Genomic DNA, 12878 nt, shown 5'->3' with positions numbered 1-12878 from the left:
AACATGCATCAGTAACAAGTCGAAGAAATGTGCACTTTATTCAAAAAGTAAAGTTTTGTGAAATTCTTTTTTATTTTCCTTATACAGATCGTTGTTCCCATGTGACATCATAAACTGTAGTAGTCTTCTCATCCAGCAGTGACTGCATAGATACTTTAAAAATTCATAACTTTTGAACGGATTGTCCGAATTTCCTCAAACTTTCACTGATGTGTTCTACTAATATTGCTGCATTCTCTCAATCCTTATGTATATGAAGAAGGACCTGTCCTTTAAAGAATGATGGGTAATTTACATGTGTCATTTTCCATTTTCTTCTACACAGAGTTCATCATCAACAGCTCTACACTCCTAGTACACAGTAGTACAGGTTGACTTCTTCAAAGTAAGGAATGGGCTATTTGGGAAATTACTTGTCTCGGCAGACAATCCAGAAAGAGTGTTAGCACATCCAAGTGCTAAGCAGGACATACATGTATCAAGGTGCTTTTTCACATCAAAAGGAAAGACATTCTCACCACAAAGATGACAAATGAAAGAGAACAGAAATTAACCTGTATCAAAGACTTGCGTCCTGGAATGAAGAATCTTCAAGCCCTCTTTATTGTCCTGGATATAGGTAAGCAGAATATAGTAGAATAATCTCCCCTTATCAAAGATAAATTTGACCTAATCTAGTATTGTACATGTAGGTGACTCGACCTGCGATTGCAAATCATGTTGAATGCTTTGGCACTCCCATAAGAGGATTAATGCTTAGGTAAATGATTGTGTATAATTGGCAATCTCATCTTTACATGCATGTTGAAATTGAAATTACAGGCATATTTCAGTTTATAGTCAATTTGTATTCTGGTAATGATATTCTCACCTGCAAACTTTCTCAACAAATGGATTAACTTGCGCATAGTTTCGTGATTGTAAGTATGACAACTGTAATTGCAGCTTTGTTGAAAGACTAAAAGAAGTCAAAAGTGCCTCATGAATTTTATTAGGTTTTCTTAACTTTCCAGCAGCATCTGTTCACCAGATAAGAGGCTATTACATTGGTAATGGTGTTGTTTTCCTGCAAGCCCAGGTGGAAGTGGTTTATTATGTCAAAGTTTGTATTGCATTATGACAAGTACAGGAGATTATGGTGTTAAGTTAACTTTATGCTGACCCAGGAAGCAAAGTATGACATGGGATTGAGAGCAAAAGGAGAGAGCAAGAATGGCTGAGTGCAAAGCTGCTCGCTGGATTACTACACTGTTCAGAATTTGCTTTTGTATCCACAGGAAAGTTGTCTCATTGGCTGCAGCAGCATGACTTGTTAACTTTGCTCTTTGCTTCAGGTTAAATTGCAGATATCCCTTTGTCAGAGAACAATTCTTGGGTAACAAGTGCTGGGCAGGTCATAGGTGATGAATGTTGGGAAGGTCATGCCCCGAATCTCTTCTTTTTACATATCCAGAGCATCGGGAAACATTTTTTTTTTTTTTTTTTTTTTACATCAAAGTTCAAACCCAGACCAGTGACAAATGTATTGCCCTCTGGGAAAGAAAAAAAAAAAACAATGTAACTGTCATCCCACCTTTAACAATGTCTACATCCTTTGTAATTTCATATTGTATTACAGAGGATGTAGCTCAAGACATTGTCAAATTAAATCTTTCCAATGCAAAATTCTTGAAATAAAAGTATTGACAATATACACTACATTATGTATACTGTTTTTGCACATATCAGAACAATTTCATCAAGGGATATATTTTTTTTTTCATATGGGAAGATACCATCTCTACAAACAAGCTGTTATGTGTTTGTGTTATCAATTTTTTTTATTTCAGAAAAGCCAACAAAAACAAAAGATGGCCATGACGTCAGGTCGTGCAAGGTTGCTGACAAGACAGGATCCATCAATTTGTCTGTTTGGGATGAGATCGGTGAAGTTGTCCAGAGTGGTGACATTATCAGGCTTACAAAAGGGTGAAATAGCTCTGTCTTCATTTGGGTTCTTTCCCTATGATGTCTACCTATCTATCTATCTATCTATCTATCTATCTATCTATCTGTTTATCCATCCATCCATCCATCCATTCATTCATCCATCCCTCCATCTATCAATCTATTTTATCTGTATGTCTCACTGTGTCTGTCTTTCTGTCTATCTATATATACAGATATCTATCTAGTGGTATCTTTCCAGCATCCATCATCTTCATTTCTCCCTCTGCAGCCCATTAAACTCTTCTTTGTATATCTAAGACATAACAGTAATCTTTGCCAGTCATATGTACTCCACCTATTAAAGCAAATGCCTCATGTAAACATTCAAACAGCTCATACACAACATATGAAAATTTGTGCATTCAAATGATTTCAAAGCCCCACATTTTGTGTACGCAAATATCTCTAGATCTTGAAGTTCCTGCATAAATCTTTAGTTAAGACTGAAATGAATTAAAATCTTTGGCAAAGTATTGAATACCTAGTAAACTTTACTATGCTTGATGATTCTCACTTCTAAAAGCATTGCATCTTACAATTTTCTTTAGGTGATGTTCAGTTGATTGCAACTGCTTCCCATGATATCTAGTTTTCTTTCAAAGAATTCAGAATAACCTTGTTTGTATAATTGTAGCGCCGCGGTGTGCGTCTTTGCGATAAGGACTTCAAATAATCATGCTGATTACACTGTAGGTACCGTACAACTATTAAATTGGAATTTTGTTGTGTGCTGACTTATTCTATATGTAATTTTCCATGAACAGGTATGCTTCAATATGGAGAAATTGCCTCACTCTGTACTGTGGTCAAGTCGGGAAACTGCAGAAAGTTGGAGAGTAAGTACGCCACCAAGTTGGTGTGTAGAAGTGGTGTTCAACTTTTCATTGCAAACAGCATTTGGTCGGTATCCCATGTTTGCACACACAGCTCAAATGATGTCACTTGCATCCTGTGATGCACGTGATTGGCACTTAATGAACTTTTGTTTTTAGGGACAAGTCGACAATTTGAGGACACAATACAGTCAACCTCATTTAGATCAAATCAAAAGGAACCAGAGCAAATCCTTTGAATTACCCCCAAAAACATAACACTGATTTGACATGTATTTCCATCCAGATATAATATTTCTTTGTCTTTAGTCATTTTTTAAAATACTTATGCAAGGATGAAGTACTATGTGAGGCCGACTGTACTTTTGCTTTGTTTATCATCACTATGTTCCGTGACTTTCAAATGAGCTCTGAAGATGCTGTTGAAAATTTTGATGGCTTGAAGTCAAACTTCATTGATTAGGCTGTATAGTGATGCCCAAATCATTGGAGAAACATTAAACTATACATATGCATAGAATATCAAAATGTATAGGAACAAATGTCACCATGATAATTAACTCCTTCCAAAATTGTTTATTTCTACATTATGTTACAGGTTATTGGAAACCTTGAGTGTGATTAATCCAATTGCTCACAAATTTTCACTTGATTCAACTGGAACTTTTCAAAACTTCATTTCTACACTGTCAGTGACACTGGTATCATTTGCAAGCTCAAGTACATAGCTCAGAACCTAAAACTTGACATACACTGTATTGTAATAGGCATTGGCTTCAGTTGCAGGTGGATACTTAGGTTATTCCTATATTTGTGCTGTCACTTTGTGTATCCTGATCTCTTCTTTACAGGTACTGCATGATCTTCTCAGAGTATCCCAACATGAGTGAACCGAATTCTGAATTCATTGCACAAGCAAAAGTGGTAAGAGATTGCACATTGGTATTCATGAGCCTTTGAAGGGTATCATAGAAAGTGTTTGTGCTGAGCAAACATCTTGCCATGTACTCTCAACTGCAGTTAAGAGTTTGTTCTGATATTTTGAAGAAGGAAGTAGTATTTGTGTATCAAGATCGTAATATGCTGCAATAGAGCATGATGATATGTGCAAGAAATGTTTCAATCATAAGGCACTTGCTCCTGGATATTGCTGATGCATAGGTGTGCATGTAAAAGAGACAAGACGTCTTAGCCACTGCAATCAAAGATCACAGAAAGCACTTCCTCATTTACAGAAAATGGAATATGATTATTTAGGCAATTTCAAAACTTCTATCGTTTTTCTAAAAAAAAAAATGACAATACAATAACATATGACACTGAGTATTAAATTTCAGATTTCAGATCATTTTAAACCAAAGTCTAGAAAGGCAATATGATTATTTTCAGATACATCTTCCGGCCCGCATACGTACCCATATCCATCACAGTGTCCTGTAACACTTAGTTTTGATAGTGTAATATGAACTATTAGGTAATTCTGTTGATTCATGTAATCAAAGTAATGCATGGATAATAGTTCCTGATCACCTGCTCTACACTGCTGTCATTCCGTTTGTCCACACAGGAATTTGTACTATCAGAATTAGGTATGCTATTGGAGCAGAGCAGTGAGTTTTGGGTTTCATGAGAACAGTTATTCCCAGTCTTCTCAATTTATGAAATCTCTTTTCTCTTGTGCCAGGCACTGCAGGACCAACGAAGCAACTCTCCCACCAACCTAGGCCCAGGTGGGCAAGGCCAAGGCAAATCGAGCAATGGTGAGTGTCTTTTACCACACTTGAAACACAAACAATGAACCAACCAACCAAACAAACAAACAAACAAACAAACAATCAAACAAATTAACATACAATCAATTGATCGATCGATTGAGCGATCGATTGATCGATCGATCAATGAATGAATGAATGAATGAATGAATGAATGAATGAATGAATCAATCAATCAATCATTCAACCAGTCAGTCAGTCCGCCTGTCAATCCATCCATCCATCCATCAATCAAATCAACCATGATAGATGGCAATGAACATACGTTGAACAAACTATTACACAAGGGGAAAAAATGCGAAATGAAATACACTTCAACCATCTGCTCCAATTGTAATAATTAAATCAGGGACATTAGATATGAAGCTTTTTTGTTTTGATATCTGGAAATAAAGTTTCATGTCCAGTGTTGCATCTGCATTGTAGTTTTTTTTTTTTCATAAGTAGGTAGATAACTTTCATATTAAAGAATTGATAAATGCTCTTCAAGCATATAATTGATTTTAAATACAAGTATCACATGATTTATGTTGTCTTGCAGACACACATTGTTATATAATAATTCCTCATGAGAAAGTATTATTGTACATACACTGTATCTCTCTCATTCAGTTTAGCATTTCTATTTCATTTTATTGTGTTGATGTGAATGTAAAAATGTTTTATCAACTGTTTAATTTTACTCTATCTAAGACTGTTTGCTACTAAAATGTAGGTGCATCATACCATTTTTATGGTTTATGTGTATGTGCAACAATTAAGTTTTATATGAATGTGTTTTAATGTGCTGTTTCATGTGATGAACTCACAGGTGTGAGGATGGGCAACAACGGGGGACCAGGCGGACCAAGCGCTTTTGATCAGCAGCAGCAACAGCAGCAACAACAACAGCAGAGGCCCCCCACACCACCTCCCCAGGGCTTTCCCCACCAGGGGGGCAGGGGAGGGCGTGGTCAAATGCCACCATCCAACAGGGGAAACTACAGGGGGCGGGGTAGGCGTGGTCGGTAGAGAACTGCTGTGCGCAGGTTGACAGGGACTGACAGCATCCAGCCATGGCATACTAAAAAACATTTTGACGCACTCTGTTGTGAGTTGGGGCCTTCCACCAAACAGATTCATGCGGCTTCTTACTCTTGTCTTTTTTTATTTTTATTTTTGGAAAGTTAGCGTCATTGAACTCTGTGCGAACAAAGCGGAAGCGACATTTTTACCTCCCAGGGCAGACTCGAAAGGAAGGTGCAGACATCAAATCACTGTGGCTGATATTTTTAAGAACAGGCCACATCGCATGTTAAGTGTGTGTGTGTGTGTGTATGTTTGTGTGTGTGTGTGTGAATTTATCTGTGTATTTAGGATGCAAGTGAGTGTTTCTGTGAGTGTGCATTTGTTTGTGTGTGTGTATGTCTGCATGTGTGCACTGGTGTATGTTTGTGAAATGGAATGTTAATGAAAGTATTGATTGAGCTGAAGTAATGGTACCACTCTTAAAAGGTATGCCACTCTTTCATGTCCGTTGTTTGTTCATGATTTAGAAAATTATGCTAAAAAGTGGAATTGATGTTAGAAGTCACTATAGATAATTCATATAAGTGACATGTGACTTATTCTGATATCTTTACCTTAATTCTGGTGACACAGTACAGGTGACTGACATACAAACACCATGTCATGCCTCGAGTGTTACGTAGCTCATCCATTTATGGAGGTAAACAGGCTTAGAGTGTAAAGCCACATTAAATGTATTTTCAAGTTGATAATGATGTAACAGAGTAAAATCAGATGAGCAATCAGGCATTATAGTGAGAATAAGAGAAATGTGTCATTTTAAATACATTTTCTCTGAATAGTGGTATTTGTGGCAACCAGAAAGTAACATTTATGCAAGTTAGTTGAGGTGATGTTATCAGCCACTCACACCTCTTATATTGGTTTGTGTGCAGAAACATACAAATCATTATTAGATTTCACCTTGTGAATTAAGCCTGCTTGATCATGGTGGCAAAATGTGATGTCAGACATTTGTACTGCCACAGAAAATTTATTGTGTAAAAAAAAAATGCAACTTTATGATGATGCTGTGCCAAATGTCCCCAAGAATATTGTCAGAAAAAACAAACAGACTAATTAAAAGCTGCAATGCAATAAATCTTACTTTGATTGCAGATTGCTTTAACCCATAGAGGACGAGTCTTGAGTATGCTTGGGCAGGTGTCTATGGGAAACACGTTTTGAAGCAAAATCAGTCTGTCCTCAACGGGTTAACATTTCTGATTAAAATGCTCATGGTAGAAAGATCCCAGTAAAATGATTTCTCCACTGACTGCCACTCTGTTCTTCAATTCCTCTCCGCCTCCTCGCATGAAACATGCAGCACACCTCCCAGGCTATTGCTACCTAGTAAAGTATGTCATAACAGTGGGTTGGAAGCACCAGACTACTGCTGCAATAATATGTGCATGTTATGTGGCAAAAATTTGCAATAATCCCATTTTGTGAATTTTCTTTGCAATGTGTAGTACTCTGATATTGCACAATGAGAATTTGCTTAGAGCATGGACTGTCTAAGGTGCCATTTGTTTTGTAACTGTTGTCTGCCATCAATGCCACTTGCTACGAACCCTCCCCCCCCCCCCCCACAAAAAAGGGTACACATTCATCTTTAGACCTTCAAGTACAAGTATGTAATTTGCTTTGTTCTGGCACTGCTTTATGTTGTCTTGATGGCTGCTCCCATTTTGTCCAATGATATTCAGTGAGACAATTCAATGATTCAGTGGACTTTTAAGCTCATTGTCTAATGAAATTTAAATGGTGAATTGAAAAAGTATATTTTATGTTGTGTGTTTCCACCATGTGATCACTGACGACATGTTCCATTCTTCAGAATAGTCAATGTCTAGTTCATGTGTAAAATCACTTTCCAATCATATAGTTTGTCGTCATTGTAAGTTTATGATGTACACTATAATTGTTTTTCAATTAAATTTTTGACATCCCATTGGATATGAACTATTTTTTCTACCTGTTTCAATCTATTCTGTGTCAATTTTGTGAGACTTTATTGGACGTTAAAAACTACTTGGTATATCATGTATCTAAACATGTAAAATTATCTGTCATTCTGTCAATTTCTATACCAGCCTACCCATCTGTATTTCTTTGTGCCTGTATATCTGTTTATCTATGTAATTATATATCTGTATATATGTTTATATATCTTTATATCTATCATCCATCCATCTATTGTAGTGTCTGTCTAAGTATGTCCATCTACCTATCCATCCATCCATTCATCCATCCATCCATCAATATACATTTGTATTGTCATTACACTTTACTTGTACATGTACTTTATGTTTGTTTGTGGCAAGTACCATATATTTTTGTTCCATCATAAGTTACTAGAGGAAGATATCTTCAAAGTAGATATCCGACCCAGTAGCATGGGGAGACTATGTGATGAGAATTAAGGTTATCCCGATTGAATCAATCTTCATTTGCTGCCCACCAGGGAACATTAATTTGAAAAACGAAACCAATGCTGGCCTGCTATAACAGAATTTCCTGTCAGCAAAATGCATGTGCACCAAAGCATACGCTCAGCATTGGTCAAGATTCTTTGGCTGTCAGTGCACTGCATTTAAAGGTGTATGCAATTCATTACATGTACTGGGATTCCCAAATATGTCCCGAGTCGGGCCAACCTTTACAATACACCTCCCCATTCTCCCTGGTGTGTAGATGTAAACACACACACACACACACACACACACACACACACACACACACACACACACACACACACACACACACACACACAGACTGTACACACACACACATTTTCTGCATGTATCTTCAGGAGGAAGGGATGCAGGTTAAACACACAAAAGGTGGAGGAGGAGGAGGAGAGAGAAAGGAGATGGGGGGGGGGGGGCAGAGACAGCAGGGAAGTGACTTTTTTGTAAGTATGTATGGAAGAGCTGGGGAAAAGATCAGATGGTGTTCCAGTCTGTTGATACTTTGCTAATCTTTAAAGTGTACTTCCACTCCATGATCAAGTTGACATTAGGCCTAATGATAGAATATAGAACCAGGTGAACAGAATGGTAGGATTGATTTTCATCCAAATGGGAAAACATATTACAAAAAAAAAGTAATGGAACTTTGAACTGTTGTGTATTTTTGCCATATATCGTGCATGCTATAAAACTAGAAGAAGCAATGAACTTTCACATTGGTTTGCACGCAAAAAGTTGTAAAATGTATTCATGCTTGAGGCAGTAATTTGGCAATCTAACCCCCTTCCCAATAAACATGACTCAACCCATTGCTAGAGTATTACAGGACTAGATTAATTTTGATGCAAATAATATAATTTAATTCTCAATGATTTCTATTTAGAAATATGCTCTTATTCGAGAAAGAAACATTTGTAATTGTGGATTTTGAAATAGATGTACCACTCTCTAAGAAGCAAGTTGAGTGCTATGTCAATTGCACTGTCTGATAAGGAAGTCAGTGTATCTGAAATTTAGTTTACTTCATAACTTTCATAATTACAATCGAATATTACTGGTAAATAGTCTTGAGTAATAAGCCCTGAATGAGTACTGAAAGTTTGTGTGTATACGGGCCTCCTCAGCAAAGCACGAGTTCGCAGCAGAAGGCCTGGATATCTGGAGATTTATACTCCAGTACTGTACCTAGATCCCGATCCGTAGGTTCTGGGTATAAAGGTGTGGGGATCATATCCAACTGAAACTCTTGGGGACTCGTCGATTTGTATTGTGTGTATGCAGTAGTGGTTAAGCGGGGGAAATTATGGAATATTGTAATGCAAAATAATACATTGTTATTGGAGCTGATACAAAATATAAATATTACCCATGCAATTAGATTTCGATCACAATCTGGTGAAAGCATCATGGAAACTAGTGTGATAATCAGGAGACGGGAGATTTTATCCCCCCCTTTTTGTAAAATGTAGTCGTCCAGTAAGTCACGTGACACCAACCAGGCAACAGAACGCTTTGGATGTAAACGAAACGAACTTATCTGACGGAATTCTCTATCGTGCTCGTAAGTAAAACGATCGTATTTTTTTAAATGATACCATCCTAACAAACATTGAAGATACTTTGGCCATGTCACTCAATACATAAGTGTTGCTCTGCTGTGTTTTGGAATAAGGGGTCCTACGAAATTTCTGTAATTTCAAAAAGAAAGTTTTAGTCACTCGTCATAGTCCCATATGTTTCATTTTTTGTGACCTTTTGCTAGAAAGTGTGTAACAACGCAGACGCAAAAAACATTCACTAAGGGGACCTATGGTAGCTAGGCCCCTAGATCTACTCAAGCCCAGACTTCAAATCGGTAACATTAACTCACTAGTATATTAACTTAATTCATTATTGTTGTTGTAAATATTGACAATCATTCTAAAGATGCAAATTAGGGTCTCTTAGTCTACTCTATTTTATGTAGAAATGTGCTGACCGTCCGTAATAACTGCATGCAGTATGGTAGTAGCCCGACCAGACGCTGTAAAAGTAGACTTCTAACATTGTTACGCTGTACCTACGTACAGCGACTGGGCTGTGTATACGTGTAGTTAGTAGTATGGTTGAGGGGTCTAGATATCGCGCACGAAAATTTGTGATGCTCTTAAAAAATAATAGAAATTATTCCACAATCGTACCTGAATTTTTCAATAAATATCACGAAAATGCAGAAAAATCACCTCCCCGAATCTCCTGATGATACGATGACGGAGGAGTTTCTAGTGCACTGTCGCCGTTTGTATGTTGGACTTAATTTTATGCATTCAATTTCTTGGGGTGTGTAAAGGTCGCGCAGCTGCCCTACATGTATGTAGTTTCATGCGTGAAAGTGTCTGCCCCTCTGCGGCTGTAATGTGCTTCGGCTTTTGTAGAATATTATAAACGACCGATCAAACAAATTACGAATTCTATCGGCTACAAACGAGACAAGCGAGACGACACGTCTAGGCTACAACATCCTTAAAACAGATTTTAAGCTCAGGTAGGTAAATTACAAGGTAAAATTTGGAAATTTAGTGAAAAATTTGTTCGAAGAAATTAGAAGTTTAGTGAAAAATTTGTTCGAAATCAAAATTTCTTACCTGCTTCCTTCTCATGTTTAGCGGTTGTCAGGTATGTTTATTCCATGGGTGTATCGGCAAATTTTGCGCTTAGTTCCACGCGTAATATTGCTTGCTATATGCAGTTTCGCTATGCGCGACCATTAAGTCCCTGCGCGAGATCTAGTGCCCTTACCGACGGACTCAACAGAGCACAGTGCAGAACTTGGCAGCATAACATAGGTCTAGCAGTAAATTTGCACTTGGTGTCTGCATGCTGCTGCCTACTCTAGGACTCGTAGGTCTAAACCTGGTGTACATATACTCTAGATCTAGACATTCTACATCTACATGTAGAAATCTAAATAAAAGTTCAGTGGGCCGGTGCCCGGTGGGTAATTTACATGATAAACGCATCCATAGGCACAGCATGAGCTGTAGTGTAAATTTTGCACACACAACCACTAACTAGGGTTAGATGACCTTTTCGATATGTAATCGGCATTGTCTAACTTGTTAGATGTACCCATTCACAGTTAAACAAGCTAGCAGATTTTTTGAGGCCTCTCATTTCATGGGTCTTTCAAACAGTCTCTCATGGGTCCCTCTAATCTTAATGAGCTAAGTTTACCCTCTCTGCTGTCACTCTGATAACACATTTGCATTTCTTCCCCAAGTTCCAGCATTTTCCTGTAAGATACAAGTATGAATGACTAGCTGTTCTTGTTCCATCGCACGCCACTATAGCCCTCAACTATTTTTATTTTTCAAATTCAGCTTAGCTTAGTCTAAGGCTAGTGATGTATGTACATTGATGAGAGTGGTGATGTAGCTTTATAGTTGGTAGCGCTTCTACCTTGCAATCAAGATTTGAATTTTCTTTTGCTGTTTATTGTATCTATCCAGAGAGAACACTGGAAGGAGCACATGCTTTGAGTGAAGACACACTTTGAGTAGGCCTAGAACAGATTGCAGCGTGAGAAGATAACATGCCTGCAAAAAAGGAGCAAGTAGCGCTTCAGAAGGAGATCTTGAACCAAGAGCAATGGGATGACCTTCTTGGCTTAGAGGGTCTAGCAGGTATGTTTGTCATGGTCATCACTCCTTTGTTTTGTTTTGTTTTGTTTCTTTTCAACTTCATTTTTTTTAATGAATCGGATTCTAAGTTACTTTCTTCTTACTCGTCTTTTTTTCTCCTCTTTTGTATCATGTGCTCCTCTTTTAGTCTTTTGCATTCTTTTTTTAAATCTCTCTTTACCATCCTAACTCTTGTCTTTCTCATTCCATGTAAGAGAGAATTTACAAGTATCTTATTCATTACTTTTTATTATCTCTTTCTTTTTCCACTTGGTATGACTACCCCAGGCCTTTACTTTCATTTTCTTTGTGACTCAATTTCCATTAATTGTCTTCACTCTTTATACCTACTTGGATTTGATACCTTTTTTCCCCTTCCACTACCTGGTGCTTTCCTGTTTCTAGCATATGATATTTTCTGGTAATTCAACCTTAATATTGTGCTCTATTTTGTTGTTATTATTATTTTTAACCTGAACCTCCAAAACAGTGATTGATGTCTATCAGAAGTGGTGCGGACCATGTGCAGCTACTGTAGGTCTGTTCAGACGACTCAGGAATGAAATCGGAGATGACCTCCTCAGGTTTGCTGTGGTAAGTGGACAGATGTTCAGTGATCAGTAATTTATGATATAATTGCATGATCAGCTCACATTAATAATTTGACAAGGAATCACTCAATTGATATATGTATTCCTGGCGAGATCTGAATTTCAGCTGTGTGCTTGCAACTCTTTTGGCTGTACATGAAGCCTGTCTTATACTTGGATACGAAATTACAGAGTACACTTGCATCCTTCACTCTGTGACCCATAGTGTGTACAAGATGATTCAAGGCAGTGATCACTTACTATGACGTGGTCCAATTGACATCCACCTCTTTTTGAGTGTTTGCAGCTGACCAAGTTTGTTGGCCTTAAAAATGCAGCCCTAGTTAGTCAATTCCATGAAAAATATGATTAAATAATCATGTAATTGATTTACTGTTATTTTTTTTTTTTACAACTGCAATGATGATAATGTGTACAGTATTTGAGCTTGTTTGTAAATTAGGGTTCTAAAAGTGGGTTATAAGTGAAAAAAAGCTGAATTGTAAAAACAAAT

The 12878-nt window shown here is 37.4% G+C and overlaps 2 protein-coding genes across 5 annotated transcripts in view; both read left to right on the top strand.

The window, feature by feature from the left end:
* The first annotated feature begins 431 nt into the window (after window positions 1-431).
* Window positions 432-7600, top strand: LOC140245117 (SOSS complex subunit B2-like). Its single transcript, XM_072324715.1, has 6 exons — window positions 432-619; window positions 1830-1968; window positions 2754-2825; window positions 3674-3746; window positions 4507-4582; window positions 5406-7600. Exons 1-6 carry the CDS (start codon window positions 526-528, stop codon window positions 5603-5605), a joined length of 654 nt encoding a protein of 217 aa, XP_072180816.1. The 5' UTR covers window positions 432-525; the 3' UTR covers window positions 5606-7600.
* Window positions 7601-9623: 2023 nt separating this feature from the next.
* LOC140245534 (thioredoxin domain-containing protein 3 homolog) overlaps window positions 9624-12878 on the top strand; it is a 40870-nt gene continuing 37615 nt past the window's right edge. For all 4 annotated transcript variants that reach the window (XM_072325099.1, XM_072325098.1, XM_072325100.1 and 1 more), the window contains exons 1-3: window positions 9624-9676; window positions 11604-11777; window positions 12265-12368. In XM_072325099.1, coding sequence (XP_072181200.1) covers window positions 11687-11777; window positions 12265-12368 — 195 coding nt within the window. In that variant the 5' untranslated portion in view covers window positions 9624-9676; window positions 11604-11686. The remainder of the gene's footprint in view (window positions 9677-11603; window positions 11778-12264; window positions 12369-12878) is intronic.

This window comes from Diadema setosum, chromosome 22 (assembly GCF_964275005.1).
Source record: "Diadema setosum chromosome 22, eeDiaSeto1, whole genome shotgun sequence".
Lineage (NCBI taxonomy): Eukaryota > Metazoa > Echinodermata > Echinoidea > Diadematoida > Diadematidae > Diadema > Diadema setosum.
This window is presented reverse-complemented; position numbering and strand designations above follow the sequence as displayed.

Excerpts from the sequence above, each read along its gene's own strand:
- LOC140245117 (XM_072324715.1), top strand. The coding sequence starts at position 526 with ATGACAAATGAAAGAGAACAGAAATTAACCTGTATCAAAGACTTGCGT. Across the intron at positions 620-1,829 it reads CTTTATTGTCCTGGATATAG|AAAAGCCAACAAAAACAAAA; the intron begins GTAAGCAGAATA and ends TTTTTATTTCAG. Across the intron at positions 1,969-2,753 it reads ATTATCAGGCTTACAAAAGG|GTATGCTTCAATATGGAGAA; the intron begins GTGAAATAGCTC and ends TTCCATGAACAG.